The sequence below is a fragment of the Pantherophis guttatus genome, chromosome 14, assembly GCF_059756535.1.
Source record: "Pantherophis guttatus breed Tessera chromosome 14, ASM5975653v1, whole genome shotgun sequence".
In the NCBI taxonomy this organism is placed as follows: domain Eukaryota; kingdom Metazoa; phylum Chordata; class Lepidosauria; order Squamata; family Colubridae; genus Pantherophis; species Pantherophis guttatus.
Window position 1 is genome coordinate 3915236 of NC_142076.1, and position 13811 is coordinate 3929046.

General features: G+C 46.3%; 1 protein-coding gene across 11 annotated transcripts in view; it reads right to left on the reverse strand.

Annotated features, from left to right (window-relative positions):
* USP7 (ubiquitin specific peptidase 7) overlaps nucleotides 1-13811 on the reverse strand; it is a 122687-nt gene that overhangs the window by 47638 nt on the left and 61238 nt on the right. For all 11 annotated transcript variants that reach the window (XM_034420561.3, XM_087878498.1, XM_087878501.1 and 8 more), the window contains one exon: nucleotides 12492-12596. In XM_034420561.3, coding sequence (XP_034276452.1) covers nucleotides 12492-12596 — 105 coding nt within the window. The remainder of the gene's footprint in view (nucleotides 1-12491; nucleotides 12597-13811) is intronic.

Genomic DNA, 13811 nt, shown 5'->3' on the forward strand with positions numbered 1-13811 from the left:
ACATGAAAAAGTGCTGCTGAGTTTTGTCCAAACCGGTCCCTTAGGTTTTGAAGCCATGATGTTCTTCTTCTGCCTGGACCTCGTTTGCCTTCAATCTTTCCCTGGAGGATTAAGTGAAGGATGCTGTATTTTTCTGGGTGTCGCATCACATGTCCAAAATATTCTAACCTTTGCTTTTTAATGGCTTTGATGATTTCCCTTTGATTTCCCAGGCGGCTTATCACCTCCTCATTTGTGATTTTAAGATTAAATTGATATATAATTTTATGGTACTCCAAAAAAAAAAAAAAAAAAAAAAGTGGTGTTATTAGCTAGTTTTAGAAAATACACTTTTCCCAAAAGGTTTCCACAATTTTGGCCACTATTGTATGTAGTAGGGGACAGAAAAAAATTTCCTTCTCCTTGGCTCGACTCCACTGATGGATACTTATTCAAATAAGGATCCCTATCACAAAACAATTGTAAAAGGAATTGTTTCACAATGGTTCTCAAGCATGATTGTAAGCTGCCCAGAGCTACCTGAGGTAAGATGGGTGGCCTATTCATTTCATCAATCAATCAATGTCCTATGGCAGGGGTGTCAAACTCGATTTCATTGAGGGCCGCATCAGGGTTGTGTTTGACCTCAGGGGGCCGGGTGGGTGGGCCAGCTCGACATCACTTGTGTCGGGAGCACCTGTGGTGGCCAAAGCACATTCCCAGAGAAAACTGGCTCCTAAGCTCTGTTTTCAGCTGCAACAGCCTTCTGCAACCATCTGCCAGCAAAAACAGAGCTTGGGAAGGCAGCCCTCGCAAGCTCAGTTTTTTGCCAGGGCAGCCCCAGAGCCAGATCTAAGCACCCCTCAGGCTGGATCTGGACCCCGGGCCTTGAGTTTGAAACCCCCCTGCCTTATGGTGAAGTTTTCAATTAGGCTGTGGTGACCGGTTTTCTGTTGCATTTCCATTACTATCCAAATACTATCCAAATCCACCCATCTCCTTCCACTTACGACTGTATGACTGTAATTTTGTTGCTTGTATCCTTACAATTTATATTGATATTGTTTCCTGATTGCTTATTTGTACCCTATGACTATCATTCAGTGTTGTACTTTATGATTCTTGATGAATGTATCTTTTCTTTTATGTACACAACACTATAAAAAGATGTTGACACTCTAGAAAGAGTGCAGAGAAGAGCAACCAGAATGATGAGGGGACTGGAGGCTAAAACGTACGAAGAACGGTTGCAGGAACTGGGCCTGGCTAGTCTAGTGAAGGACCAGCGGAGACAGGATAGCATCTTCCAATATTTGAGGGGCTGCCACAGAGAGGAGGGGGCTTAAGCTTTTTTCCAAGGTACCTGAAGGCCAGACAAGGAATCATGGATGGAAACTGAACAAGGAGATATTCAATCTAGAAATAAGGAGAAATTTTCTGACAGTGAGAGCAATCAACCCGTGGAACAGACGTTGCCTTCAGAAGTTGTGGGAGCTTCATCACTTGAGACTTTCAAGAAGAGACAGGACTGCCATCTGTCAAAATGGTGCAAGGTCTCCTGCTTGGATGGGGGGGTGTTGGACTAGATGACCTACAAAGTCCCTTCCAACTCTGTTAATCTGTTAAACTGTTGTGCCACAAGAAAACTGTACTCCAAATTGTTAATGCATCAGAACAAAATCTCCAGAATTGCCCTTTGCAGTGGGAGCTGGTCAGTACAATTATATGGCAGAGTAAGTTAAAATAAAATTCCACCAATAACTAAATACAGGTAATCCTCAACTTATGACCACAACTGAGCCCAAATTTCAGTTGCTAAGTAAGACAGGCATTAACTGAGTTTTGTCCCATTTTACAACCTTTTTTTGCCACAATTGTTAAGTAACTCACTGCAGCTGTCAAGTTAGTAACATGGTTGTACAGTGAATCTTGCTTCCCCGTTGACTTTGCTTCTCAGGAGGTCGCAAAAGGAGATCACGTGACTCCAGGGATGCCACAACCGTCATAAATATGAGACAGTTACCAAGTGTCCAAATTTTGATCATGCGACCATGGGGATGCCATGACGGTTGTAAGTGTGAAAAACGGTCATAAATCACTTTTTTTAGTGCCGTTGTAATTTTGAAAGGTCACTAAATGAACTGTTATAAGTCGAGGACTACATATATACAGAGGGAGGGAGGGAGGGGAGGGAGAGACAGACAGACAGACAGACAGACAGAAAAGTAGGATACACCTCTATTACAACTTTACAACTTTACAACTTGTAGGTCAGTGATGGCAAACCTTGCCCAAACCAGAATGCGTGTGTATGTTAGCGTACCAGCACCGGAAACCCAAAGACCAGCTGGCCGGCGCAAGCATACCTGTTTTTGGGCTGTTTTCAGGGTTGTTTTTGGATCGGGGAATGGCCCAAAAACTGCCTGAAAACAGCCTAAAAACAGCCTGGGAAACGCCCCAAAAATAGCCCAGAAAACAGCCTGAAAATTGTCTGGTTTTTGGCTGTTTTCCAACACTTCGGCGCCCGCGAAGACCAGCTGGTGCCGGAAACCAGAAAAGCAGCTGACAACGGCGTGTGTGTCCACAGAGAGGGCTCTGCGTGCCACCTCTGGCATACGTGCCATAGGTTCGCTATCACGGTTGTAGGTTTTTATCCTACTTCGTCATCATGAACTGGACATTGTCTTACCTGGACATTGTCTTACCTGAACGTGCCTTTTCTGGGCGCTGCGAACACTATCCATCAATGGGTTAATTGCTTCAGCCTTGGCAAACAACTGAGTGTGGCTTTAAGAAAAGAACTTCCCCTTTCCCGGCTGCCCCAGCCACACCCCCAATCACATGATACCCCAGTCTGAGCGAGGGTGTAGCCAAACAAACCACCGACTAGTGAATAACGGGAACATAACTTTTATTAACAACCAAACTTCCAACAAAGAAAACCAAATAAGGAGACCTTTGAACACAAGCAGGCAGGAAGCCCTAGAATCGGGGGGGGGGGTATGGATAGTGTTCACAGCGCCCAGAAAAGGGATGTTCAGGTAAGACAACGTTCATTTTCCTGTGCGCTGCTCCCACTATCCATCAATGGGATATACCCAAGCTCAAACCCCATGGGCGGGAGGCTGACTGCCCGCAGTGTCCTCATCCACCATGACTCGTTGGAGTACCCTGCGGCCAAAGGACGCCTCGGCTGAGTCGAAGGCGTCGATCCTGTAGTGGCGAATGAACGGGGACAGCGAAGACCAGGTCGCCGCTCTGCAAATGTCTGCTACGGATGCTTGAGTAGTCCAGGCTGCTGACGTAGCTGCGCTACGTGTAGAGTGGGGTAGGATCTTGCCAGGTAGTGGTCTGGAGTTCAGTTCATACGCTAGCACAATGCAGGCCTTGATCCATCTGCTGACCGTGGAAGCCGAGACCTTCTGGCCCATGGAAGCCGGGTTGAACAACACCAGGAGGGCTTCGGTGCAGCGAAAGCTTGCAGTCCTGCGTATATACAGTAGTAACGCTCGCCAGACGTCAAGGGTGTGCCAACGCTTCTCCCTGTGGTCCTGAGGCGATGGACAGAAATCCGGTAAGATGAGTTCCTGGGCCCTGTGAAACAACGAGTTCACTTTTGGTATGAAGGCGGGATCCAGGCAAAGAATCACCGACAAATCTCGGAATATGCAAAGGTCCTTATGGATGGAAAGTGCTGCGATTTCCGAGACCCTCCGTGCCGAGGTGATGGCCAGGAGGAAGGTCACCTTGAAGGTCAGGTACTTGAGGGTGACAGATCCCAATGGCTCGAATGGAGGGCCTGTCAGGGCCCGGAGTACCAGGGATAGATCCCAAGACGGGTACCGGTGCACCGTAGGAGGGCGTAGGTTCCTGGCCTCATGTAGGAAACCTTTAATGCGTGGGTGGAGCGAAAGAGATTGGTATGGTGCGCAAGAGATAACCGTCGACAGCGCCGCGGTCTGGCGTTTTAGGGTAGCGGGGGCCAGCCCTCTGTCTAAACCCGCCTGAAGGAACTGTAGGATATCTTGTATCGTTGCTGTAGTGGGGTCCATATGGTGCTGGGAGCCCCAGCAACAGAAGGCCCTCCAGGATGCCTCATAGATGCGGGTCGTTGAGGGCCGCCTAGCCGCCTGTATGGTACGGACGACTGTATCTGGCAGATTGTCTTTCTTTAGGATGACCCGTTCAAGTGCCAGACGGCTAATTGAAGCCACTGAGGTTCTGGGTGAGTCACCTCGCCCTGGCATAGCACTACCTGGAGTGGTGGAATCACCCACGGCCTCTCCATTGCTAGGGCCACGAGGTCGGCAAACCACGGTCTTCTTGGCCAATTTGGAGCTACAAGGAGCAGGTCGGCCTTCTCTGCTATCAGCTTCCGTATGAGCCGCGGAATCAGCGGGATCGGTGGGAACGCGTACAGCAGGCCTTCTGGCCACTTGCAGCGAAGGGCGTCGTGATCTTCCGCCTGTGGGGTCGGATAACGAGACACGAAGCGGGGCAGTTGGGTGTTGCTCAGAGTTGCAAACATGTCCACCTCCGGGTACCCAAACCAAGACGCCAGTTCCCGGAAGAGGCTGGGGTGGAGTTGCCATTACGCCTGGTCGATCGTTTCTCGACTGAGCCAGTCCGCTGTCACGTTGGTCGAACCCGAGATGTGGTCTGCCCTGATTGAGAGAAGATGCCTCTCCGCCCAACTGAACAGGGATTTGGACTCTAGCATTAGCAGACGGGACCTTGTCCCCCCCCTCCTTGTTCACGTGCGCCTTGGCCGAAATGTTGTCCGTCAGGACCAGAATGTGCTGACCTTGAACCGCGGTCTGGAAGTGGCGAAGGGCTAGCCTGATCGCCCGGAGTTCTAGGAGGTTGATGCTGTTGCGTTGTTCGCTTCTGGACCACTGGCCTTGTGCCACCTGGTTGTGGAGGTGTGGTCCCCACCCCCGGAGACTTACATCAGTGGTGAGGATCAGTCTGTCCTGGTTCAGAAACTCCGACCCTTGAGGAGAGAGGGGGAGATCCACCACTTGAGGGATAGTCGCACCTGGGCGGTGACGGTGACTAAGCGTTTCGAGTTGGCTTTCCCCGCACATTGGAAGGGGAGGAGGAACCATTGGAGCGCCCTCGAGTGTCTACGTGCCCACAGTACGATGCCGAAGCAAGAGACCATCTTTCCTAGGAGGCAGGACAGATGAGTAAGAGGAACCTTCTTCCTTGTCAGTGTCTGCTGAACCAGATCTTGGATGCTCTGGACTCTGTCCGATGACAAGAAAACCTGTCCCTTGATCGAGTCTATCACTGCCTCCAAGTAGAGAATTTGGGTGGACGGTTGAAGATGGCTCTTCTCAAAATTGATTGTAAAGCCGTGGCTTTGGAACGTTTCCAGGACCGATTCCAAATCTCTGACCGCTTGGTTGTGTGACGACGAGAGGATCAGAATGTCGTCTAAGTAGCAGAGGACACGTATGGGGGTGGCCCGTAATCTGGCTGCTACTACCGCTACCAACTTGGTAAAGGTGCGGGGTGCTGACGAGAGACCGAAGGGCATTGCCTTGTATTGGAAGTGCCGTCCCCCGTACTCGAACCTCAGGAACTGGCGGTGATCTGGGTGGATGGGTACGTGCAGGTAGGCCTCTCGAAGGTCTACTGACTGCAGTAGGTCCCCTTGTCTCACCCCTGTCAAGATGGATTTGACCGAGTGCATCTTGAACCTGCGGTATTGAACTGACCGGTTCAGACGTTTTAGGTTGAAGATGCCCCTCCAACCCCCGGAGTTCTTTGGTACCAGGAAGAGGCTGGAATAGAACCCCGAACCTTGGTGATTCTGTGGGACCGGTTCTATGGCTCTGACCTCCAAGAAATGGGTCAGTTCCTGGACCATCAGACCCTGAATCTCGCTGGACTGCGGGATCGGACATCTCACGAAGCGATGAGGTGGCGGATCTGAAAATTCGATGGATAGTCCAGATGAAGTTGTGCGCCTTACCCACGAGTCCGAGGTCGACCGGGCCCATTGACGTTGGAATAGGAGTCTTCCGCCAATGGGGCCCCCAGCTTGGGAGTCACTTCCCCCTCCTGGCAGCTTTGGAACCAGCTCCACGGAATGGACGTTTGGACTGCTGGTTCCTGCCTCTGTCGCGGAACTGTTGTCTATCCTGGGCCTGGTAGCCGCCTTGGTAGTTGGAGCGGTGTGGAAAGGACCCCCTGGGCCCTGAGCCGGTACGAAAGGGCTGTTGTAGGGGGTAAGGTGAGTACCTCCTTTCCTGGCGACGGTGAGACTTTCCTTTTGTCCTTGTCTTCAACTAGGACTGGTTCAAGTGCCTCCCCGAAGAGATCAGGTGCCTTGTACGGGGCTGCGGCCAGCTTCCACTTAGCTTTGAGGTCTGCCTTCCAGGGGCGTAGCCAGAAAAGTCTCCTCGCCGTGACGGTGGAGGCTAAGGTTCTTGATGCGAACTTTGCCGAGTTTAGGGAGGCATCGGAGGCGTATTGGGTAGCAGCAATTATTTTATTTATGTCTTGCTGCAGTCTAGTGTCCTCTGGTGGAAGCCTCTCTTGCATCTGGCGGAGCCAGATGAGGGCCGCTCTGCTGAAGAAGGATGTGGCGGTAGAAGTTCTGATCGCCCAGGCCGCCGCCTGGTGTGCCTTGCGGAACGCCCCCTCCTTTCTTTTGTCCTCTGCCTTAAGGCCATCTAGTGCGTCCATGGAGATGACCGAGGCGGATGATAGAGACGCGACCGGCTGGTCAACTGCTGGAAGCGTTAGTAGGTCCTCCAGTTCAGGAGCTGAACAATACAGTTTTTTGTCCAAGCTACTGGGTGTTGTCAGGGAGGCTGGTTGTCCCCAGGAGTTCTGGATCACGTCAGTGAACAATTGTGGACAGGGTATACAGTCCTTTTCTGGTTTAGAGGATTTGAAGAGGGCATCGTGAGGCCCCGCTGTAGCAGGCGATGATGTCCTGACCTCCCCCGGCACTCCCAAGTTGGTCGTGCGGCGAGCTTTGTGCAGCAGCGACTTGAAGAGAGCCGGCCGGAACAGGCCAGTGAGTCTGGCATCGGTCCCTCGTCTTCTGAGAACTGCACGTCCTCCGGGCCCTCATCAGCCTGATCCGAGTCATCAGAAGAGGATTCTCGTGCTTGATGAGGCTGACTTTGGGGCTGGGGCTGGGGCTGATGCTGTATCCCTTGACCCGGGAACGGGTGTGGGGGTGGTTGTGCCGCCTGCTGCCAGCTTGCAGCCAAGAACGAGGATAAAGCCGAAGAAAACATGGCTTGAAAGTCCAGTTGTGTGGCCGGCAAAGGCCCCCCCTGTGTTCCTGGTGAGATGAGTGCCGCCCCAGGTGGCGAGAGGGGCTCAGGCCTGACCGGGGTCGAGGGGGGAGGGCCGTTTGGCTGAGGGCCCGACTGGGCCTGGGCCGGGGTTGCTGGAGTCTGAGCCAGTTCCGTCGGGCTTGCGATGGCAGAGTCTGGCTCCCCTGGTGCGGGGGAAGTAGCTTCCCTGGCCAAGGACGTGGCCAATGTCCTCTGTGCCTTGGCACACTGTCTTTCCAACGCATTATGGCATCTTAGTGCGTCCCTATCCTGGACGGGCTGCGCCTTGCTTGCCTTGGACTTTCGGCTGGAATGCCCAGACCTTTTGCTATTGCTCTTTTTGGCTGATTTGGCCCCCTTGCGAGGTGGGCTCAGTTCCAGCTCCAGCTCCAATGAGGAGGAAGAGTCAGACATGGCTTGCCCCAATGGTAAAGAGCTGGCGATGCTGATAACCGTTGCTGAGAGCCTGGAGGTCTCTCACCAGCTGATCACTGAATGAAGGCAACCCCAACGACTGGAACTGCTGGCCCCTAATCTCAGGGGAAGGTCAGTCAGGGAGAAGCCTCTTGCACCAAGATGGCAGCCCGAGGGTCCGTCAAGATGGCGGACGCCACGTGGCGCGAGTCTGGGGTGCCAGAAGATGAGCAGCGGTCTTGTACTGGCGGCCCGAGGGTCCTACCAGATGCCGCGCTGTGCGCCCTTTGCTTTAAGCCTTTCTGCAGTGTAGCGGCTGATGGCAAGGCTAGTCAGGCTTTCCGCGGCTGCTCTCTGCCTAATCCAGGTGATTTGAGTGCTCTGGCCGGGATCGCTGTGTTCCGGCGCTGCGGAGGCTGTCCCTCACCCGGGAGGTGAAGCCGGCTTGCTCCGGAAGCCCTGCGAGGCGGTGGTTCTCAACCTTTTAAAAGCAAGGCGCCGGGCGATAGGGCAGTAGCGTGGGTGGCTTGAAGCTCCAGGCCCCCCCCCCGCCCAGCTGATTAGCGCTGCCGGCTCTCACAGCGCCGATCCCGGCAACGAAAGACGAAAATAAACCTGGTAGAAAAGGAAGGTAATCAAAAATAAACCAAAAGCCTAATCGCCCCTAGGAAAGGAAAGAGAAAAAACTGAAAATACAACTTAAAGGAGGAAAAATACCTTAGGATCCAGGAGCTCCCAAAAAACACTTCAGCGTTTGCCAACAACTGAGTGAAGACTGGGGTATCATGTGATTGGGGGTGTGGCTGGGGCAGCCGGGAAAGGGGAAGTTCTTTTCTTAAAGCTACACTCAGTTGTTTGCCAAGGCTGAAGCAATTAACCCATTGATGGACAGTGGGAGCAGCGCACAGGAAAATTTCTAGTATAAGCTTTTTAGTATAAATATGATTTTTAAAAAATAATGTACACTTGTACAGTAATACAGCTGCTAGCTCCATCTTCTTTCCTGTCAGGATTTATGTTCAGTCAGGCAAGGCTACCAAAAGCTCCAGAAAATTAGAAGATGGGAGGACATGAGCCAGCTTCACATCCAAAATGTCATTCATATTTTTTTAGGTAAATCCTGAGTCATTTTCACTTGAACTCAGCGGCGCTTCCTTAGGAAATACAGTACCAAATGAGAAAATACCAACACAGGACGAAGTTATTAAGAAAATAATGGAATGTGCTGAAATGAGCAAATTGACATTTGAAATCAAGAGAACAAGAAGATAAACAATACTATAAGATATGGGATTTATTTTATCAGATAAAAAAATATGGTAATGATTTCTACAATACAAGAATTGAAGAACGATGTGAAATATAACATATAGATGTATGATTATTGGATAGATTCAGAAGGTTGAAATAAAGGTCATCAATAAAAATTAACTTTAATCTTAGAATACTTTAACTTAATACTTAAACTTAAATCTTAGAATACTTTGAATGATAATGTGGGAAGAAATAGTTATATCTAAACAAATGATTAATGAGGATAAATAATATATAGATTGATGATATGAGACTCAAGGTAAATTGAAAATTGTAAACTATGAATTTGGTGAACGATGCACAAAAGACATGTAACCAACCGACACACTATTTGCAAATTGATGATGGTTTTATGTTTGTTTGTTTAAAAATTAAAAAATCTTTTAAAAAAAAGGAAATACAGTACGTGACCATAAAGCAAACTTCAATAAATGCATTAACAGCTAATTCAGTTTATTATTGAGATATTTTGCCAAAAGATGTTAAACCACTTTGCTGTAGTACAGGTAATCGATTTAACAATGTTCCATTTAGTTACAATTGAAAAGCAACAATAAGTTTTTCACACTTATGACCGTTGCATAACGGTCCCCATGGTCCATTTTGATGATGCCCCATAATCAAAATTCAGACACTTGGCAACTGGTTCATCATATCCATGAAGGTTGCAGAGTCCCTGGGGTCACGTGATCCCCTTCTGTAACCTTCTGACAATGGGGAAGCCAGATTCACTTAGCCACCATGTTCCTAACTTAATAACCACAGTGATTCACTTAACAACTGTGGAAAGAAGGGTGGTAAAGTGGGGGCATTTTGAACGAGCCTCTTTCAAAATGTTGCCAAGAAAACTATTTGGGACCTGTCTGGGCAGTTGGTAGGAGTTAAAACTGACTGACTTGAAGGCACATAAGAGTTCACAGTGCATCTCCATTTCTCAGCTTGAATTCACACGCTAAGAATTCCCCACGCTAAGCAAATTTTGATATAACTGTGCTTTGTTGGACAAGCCAGGCTCACACATAACATTAAACCATAAACTACAATTTACAAAGCACCAGATCCAACAAAACATGATTTGGGCTAATACGACATGTGAACCCAAGTTGAAGTGAATTTTAACGAGAAAGGATGCAGCTGCTTCTTCTGCCCAGGTTTCTCCTTTCGGGAGTCAAAGGTGCTATTCTCACTAAAATCTGCTCGGTGCATCGTTTGTGGTTGACTGTTGCTCCAGAGGGTTGGTTTACGTTTTTAGGAAACCTGTGACAAAAGTCCAAAAATAGTTTCCCGCAGACTTTCATTTTAGCAGAAAGCTACTTCAAGTGCCTGAGGTCCCAGCCCCATCACTTCCTGTTCAAATAATAGATCAAGTTATAAACATTATCAAGTAACATACAGAAAAAATGAGCAGAAAGATGACTGGGAACCTATGGGGTCCAGCCATCTGTCCAAAACTTCTACCAATCAGAGCAGGGGGTCTCCAAACTCAGCAACATAAAGACTTGTGGACTTCAACTCCCAGAATTCTTCAGCCAGCCGCTGGCTGAGGAATTCTGGGAGTTGAAGTCTGCAAGTCTTCATGTTCCCAACTTTGGATACCCGCTGCATCAAAGCAATCCTTTGTCAGGCAGATGTATCTTACCATCTGGCGACTCCTTTTATGGCATGTCGGAACAATTGGCAGTTTTTGGAGCGCACAAGTTCATGTGTTTACTATTGTAATCCTTAAACATCCCTAGCCTTTTGAAATGGAAAAAAGGGGTGGGTGGGTTTTTAGCCTTTCGAAATGAAGGGGGGGGGTTTCTAGGTGACAAAGAGAAAAGCAGTAATATTTATATTTATTTCTTGCCAAATCCAAATCCTAATGAGATACTTCTTTTTATGAGGGATTATAAAAGAAAGCTGTTTGAAAACTCCTGGGAGTTAATCTAAAATTATCTTGTCATTCTTATATTATTTAATGAACAAAAAAGACTCCTTCTTGCAGGTACTTATAACAACAATAAACAGTAATATTTAGTTATTTATACAAATATCTCAATCTTAATTTGCGTTGCTTAATGTACTTTAGTTTGTTGGTTTTATACCACTTATTTTATACCTATTGAACTGCTATACGTATTTTACTAATGATAAAGTAACAAATAATTTAACAATAAAATGTGTTCTTTTTTTATTCTATGGCACAAAATGTACTTTAAAATAAACTACTTGTACAAATACAGATACAATGTGCTACTACTGCTATATTTTCCTTTTCATAATTTGTTTTTTTCAAATAAATATTTTATTTTTAAGTTGTATATTTCTTTAAAGTTTATCAAATCAAACAACTAAAGAGAAACTCGATTTCTTGAAAAAACAACATGAAAATTATGTCAATAAAATAAAAATAACACTTAGCAATCTCTCTCTCTCTCTCTCTAGTTTCATAGTGCTTTACTGCCCTCTATAAACAGTTTACAGATTCAGCATATTGCCTCCAACAATCTAGGGCTTCATTTTACTTACCTCAGAAGGATGGAAGGCTGAGTCAACCTTGAGCTGGTCAGAATTGAACTCCTGGCTGTGGGCAGTGAGTTAGCCTGCAATATTGCATTCCAACCACTGAGCCACCACAGCTCTTACCTCTACTTCATAATTCTCCTTGTTGGCATATGAAATATTGCATAAAATATTGTATATTGGCCAATATCAATTATTAGTTAATTGTAAGCCATTCAAGAGTTCATTCAGTACATCTGATTATATTCTATTGGATCAATGATTCCTAGGAAATTATTAGTAAAAATTGTTGGTTTGGAAAACTTCAAATCCATTCCCTGTGTAGAATACCTGTTTTCTGTTTTGCCTCATCTATGTGCACAACCACATGATGGATATTAAGAAACAAATTCAGTCTAAAAAACATGTGTAATGTTTTTCACTAAGTGGAAAAGAAGTAGAAAATGGTAAAAATCAAGGGCTATATGAACACAATGGTAACAAAAGTTTGCAATATTTGGGACTTGTTAAATTAAAAATAAGAAAAACATTGACAGAACTGTCTAAAACAATACTCTCTATAGAGGGGGTTTAGAAAGACAGTTTTTTCTTTCCCATATAATCCTAGAATCTGGCTTCATCCATTGAAGGTAAATAGTGAGAGATTCAGAACAGGTTAAAATGTAAGGATTCATTGTATTGCATTGTTCATCCAACTGCAATGAATCCTACAAGTTGTTTATACATCATGTAGGGAAATATTTTGTTTTCTCTGTCCTGTATCTACCATTAATTTAATTTAATTTAATAATTAAAAGGAAAGAGGAAGAAAACGTTCTTTATCGGTTTTATCCACTGCAAGCTTCGTTTCAAATGTTTCAGAAGTTTTCTTCCCTAGATAGGTCTCCGTAACTAGCATAGCAAACCCTCGGGGAGTCCTTGCTGAAGAAAACAAAGCCAGCTTTCCACATCACCACCAACCTGAGAGCAAGTTTAACTCACCATCTTCCATGTCTTCTTCTGTGTTATTGTGACCATCAGCCATGGCTACATTCCCATTGATGACTGGATTTGGGGTAATTCTTGGTGGATCATCGGCATCTCCAGCTTTTGAGGGCAAAGAAAACAAAAACACATCGATAAATGTGGACTGTGCCCAGCAGTATGGACCAATATAGCGAAGGAATGGATAAAGCTGTTTCTGTCAATATGGCAAAGTCCCGATATGTTGGGTTGGCCATCCTAATGTTACCATGTTGGGAGTGGGGTGAGGGACAGGGCAGGGGGCAATAGCTAGGGAAAATGTACATATAAATTCAAAAGATAAAAATAGCATTAAACAGCCACACAACTGTAACACACAATCAATATTCATCTTACTAGTTCACTTGAACTGTCTCTTCGTGTACATAAAAGATGGCGAACAAAACAATTTATCAGCAGATAAATAATGTTCGAAAATATTGCCCTTCTAGCTCTGCAAATTACTCTTCTACCTTTATCATCTCTCTCTCTCTTTCACTTCCACACCCTCCACCAATAACATTTCTGTTTGTATTAATAAAATACTTCAGCTCATTTTTCTGGAATGTAATCCCAAAGAAGAAAAATAATAAACATAGTCACAACTGTTTGATGACAGCCTGCTGCTTCTCATTTTGTTCTACAACAGCCCCAGCTTATGCTTGCAGAAACCAGACAGAATTATTATTAATATTAAAAGTTTTCAAATCATAGGTTTTCACTGCTTTTCACTCACAGTGTGATCTGGAAATCAATGTAAAACTAGTATGCCCCCCCCCGGCCTCCCCATTACATGTCAAGCATCTTGGCCTTCAAAAGGTATTCAGCACCCAGGACAGAGCTTCGGTGGCCTTCATCATACAGTATTTACCACCAAAGTTATATCACTACAGGTGCTGTCTTCAGTGATCTTAGGGAAAAACACAGCGCCCAGTGTAAAAAAATTCCAACCCCCCCACCCCCACCCCACAAAACTTGGCTTCAGAAAGCATGCTATGTCTTATGGGAAAACTGTAAAATTTGCTCAGCACATATTTTACGGCATTTAAAATGAATTGGAAAATGCAAGGCACAGTTGAGGCCTCTAAATTGTAATAATGTAGAAACCCTTCATTATCCCTACAGCCAAACATGCTAACTAGCACAAGAGTCATATTTAGCAGGAAGACTGCATAAAGAATTAAACCATTTATATTTTAGTATTGCCAGATTAACAGTTATTCCACCCCCCTTCCCCAGAAAAATAGAAGATCCAGCTGTACCTAAATTATAGTTTGGCCCTTCAGTCCTCTGGAACTG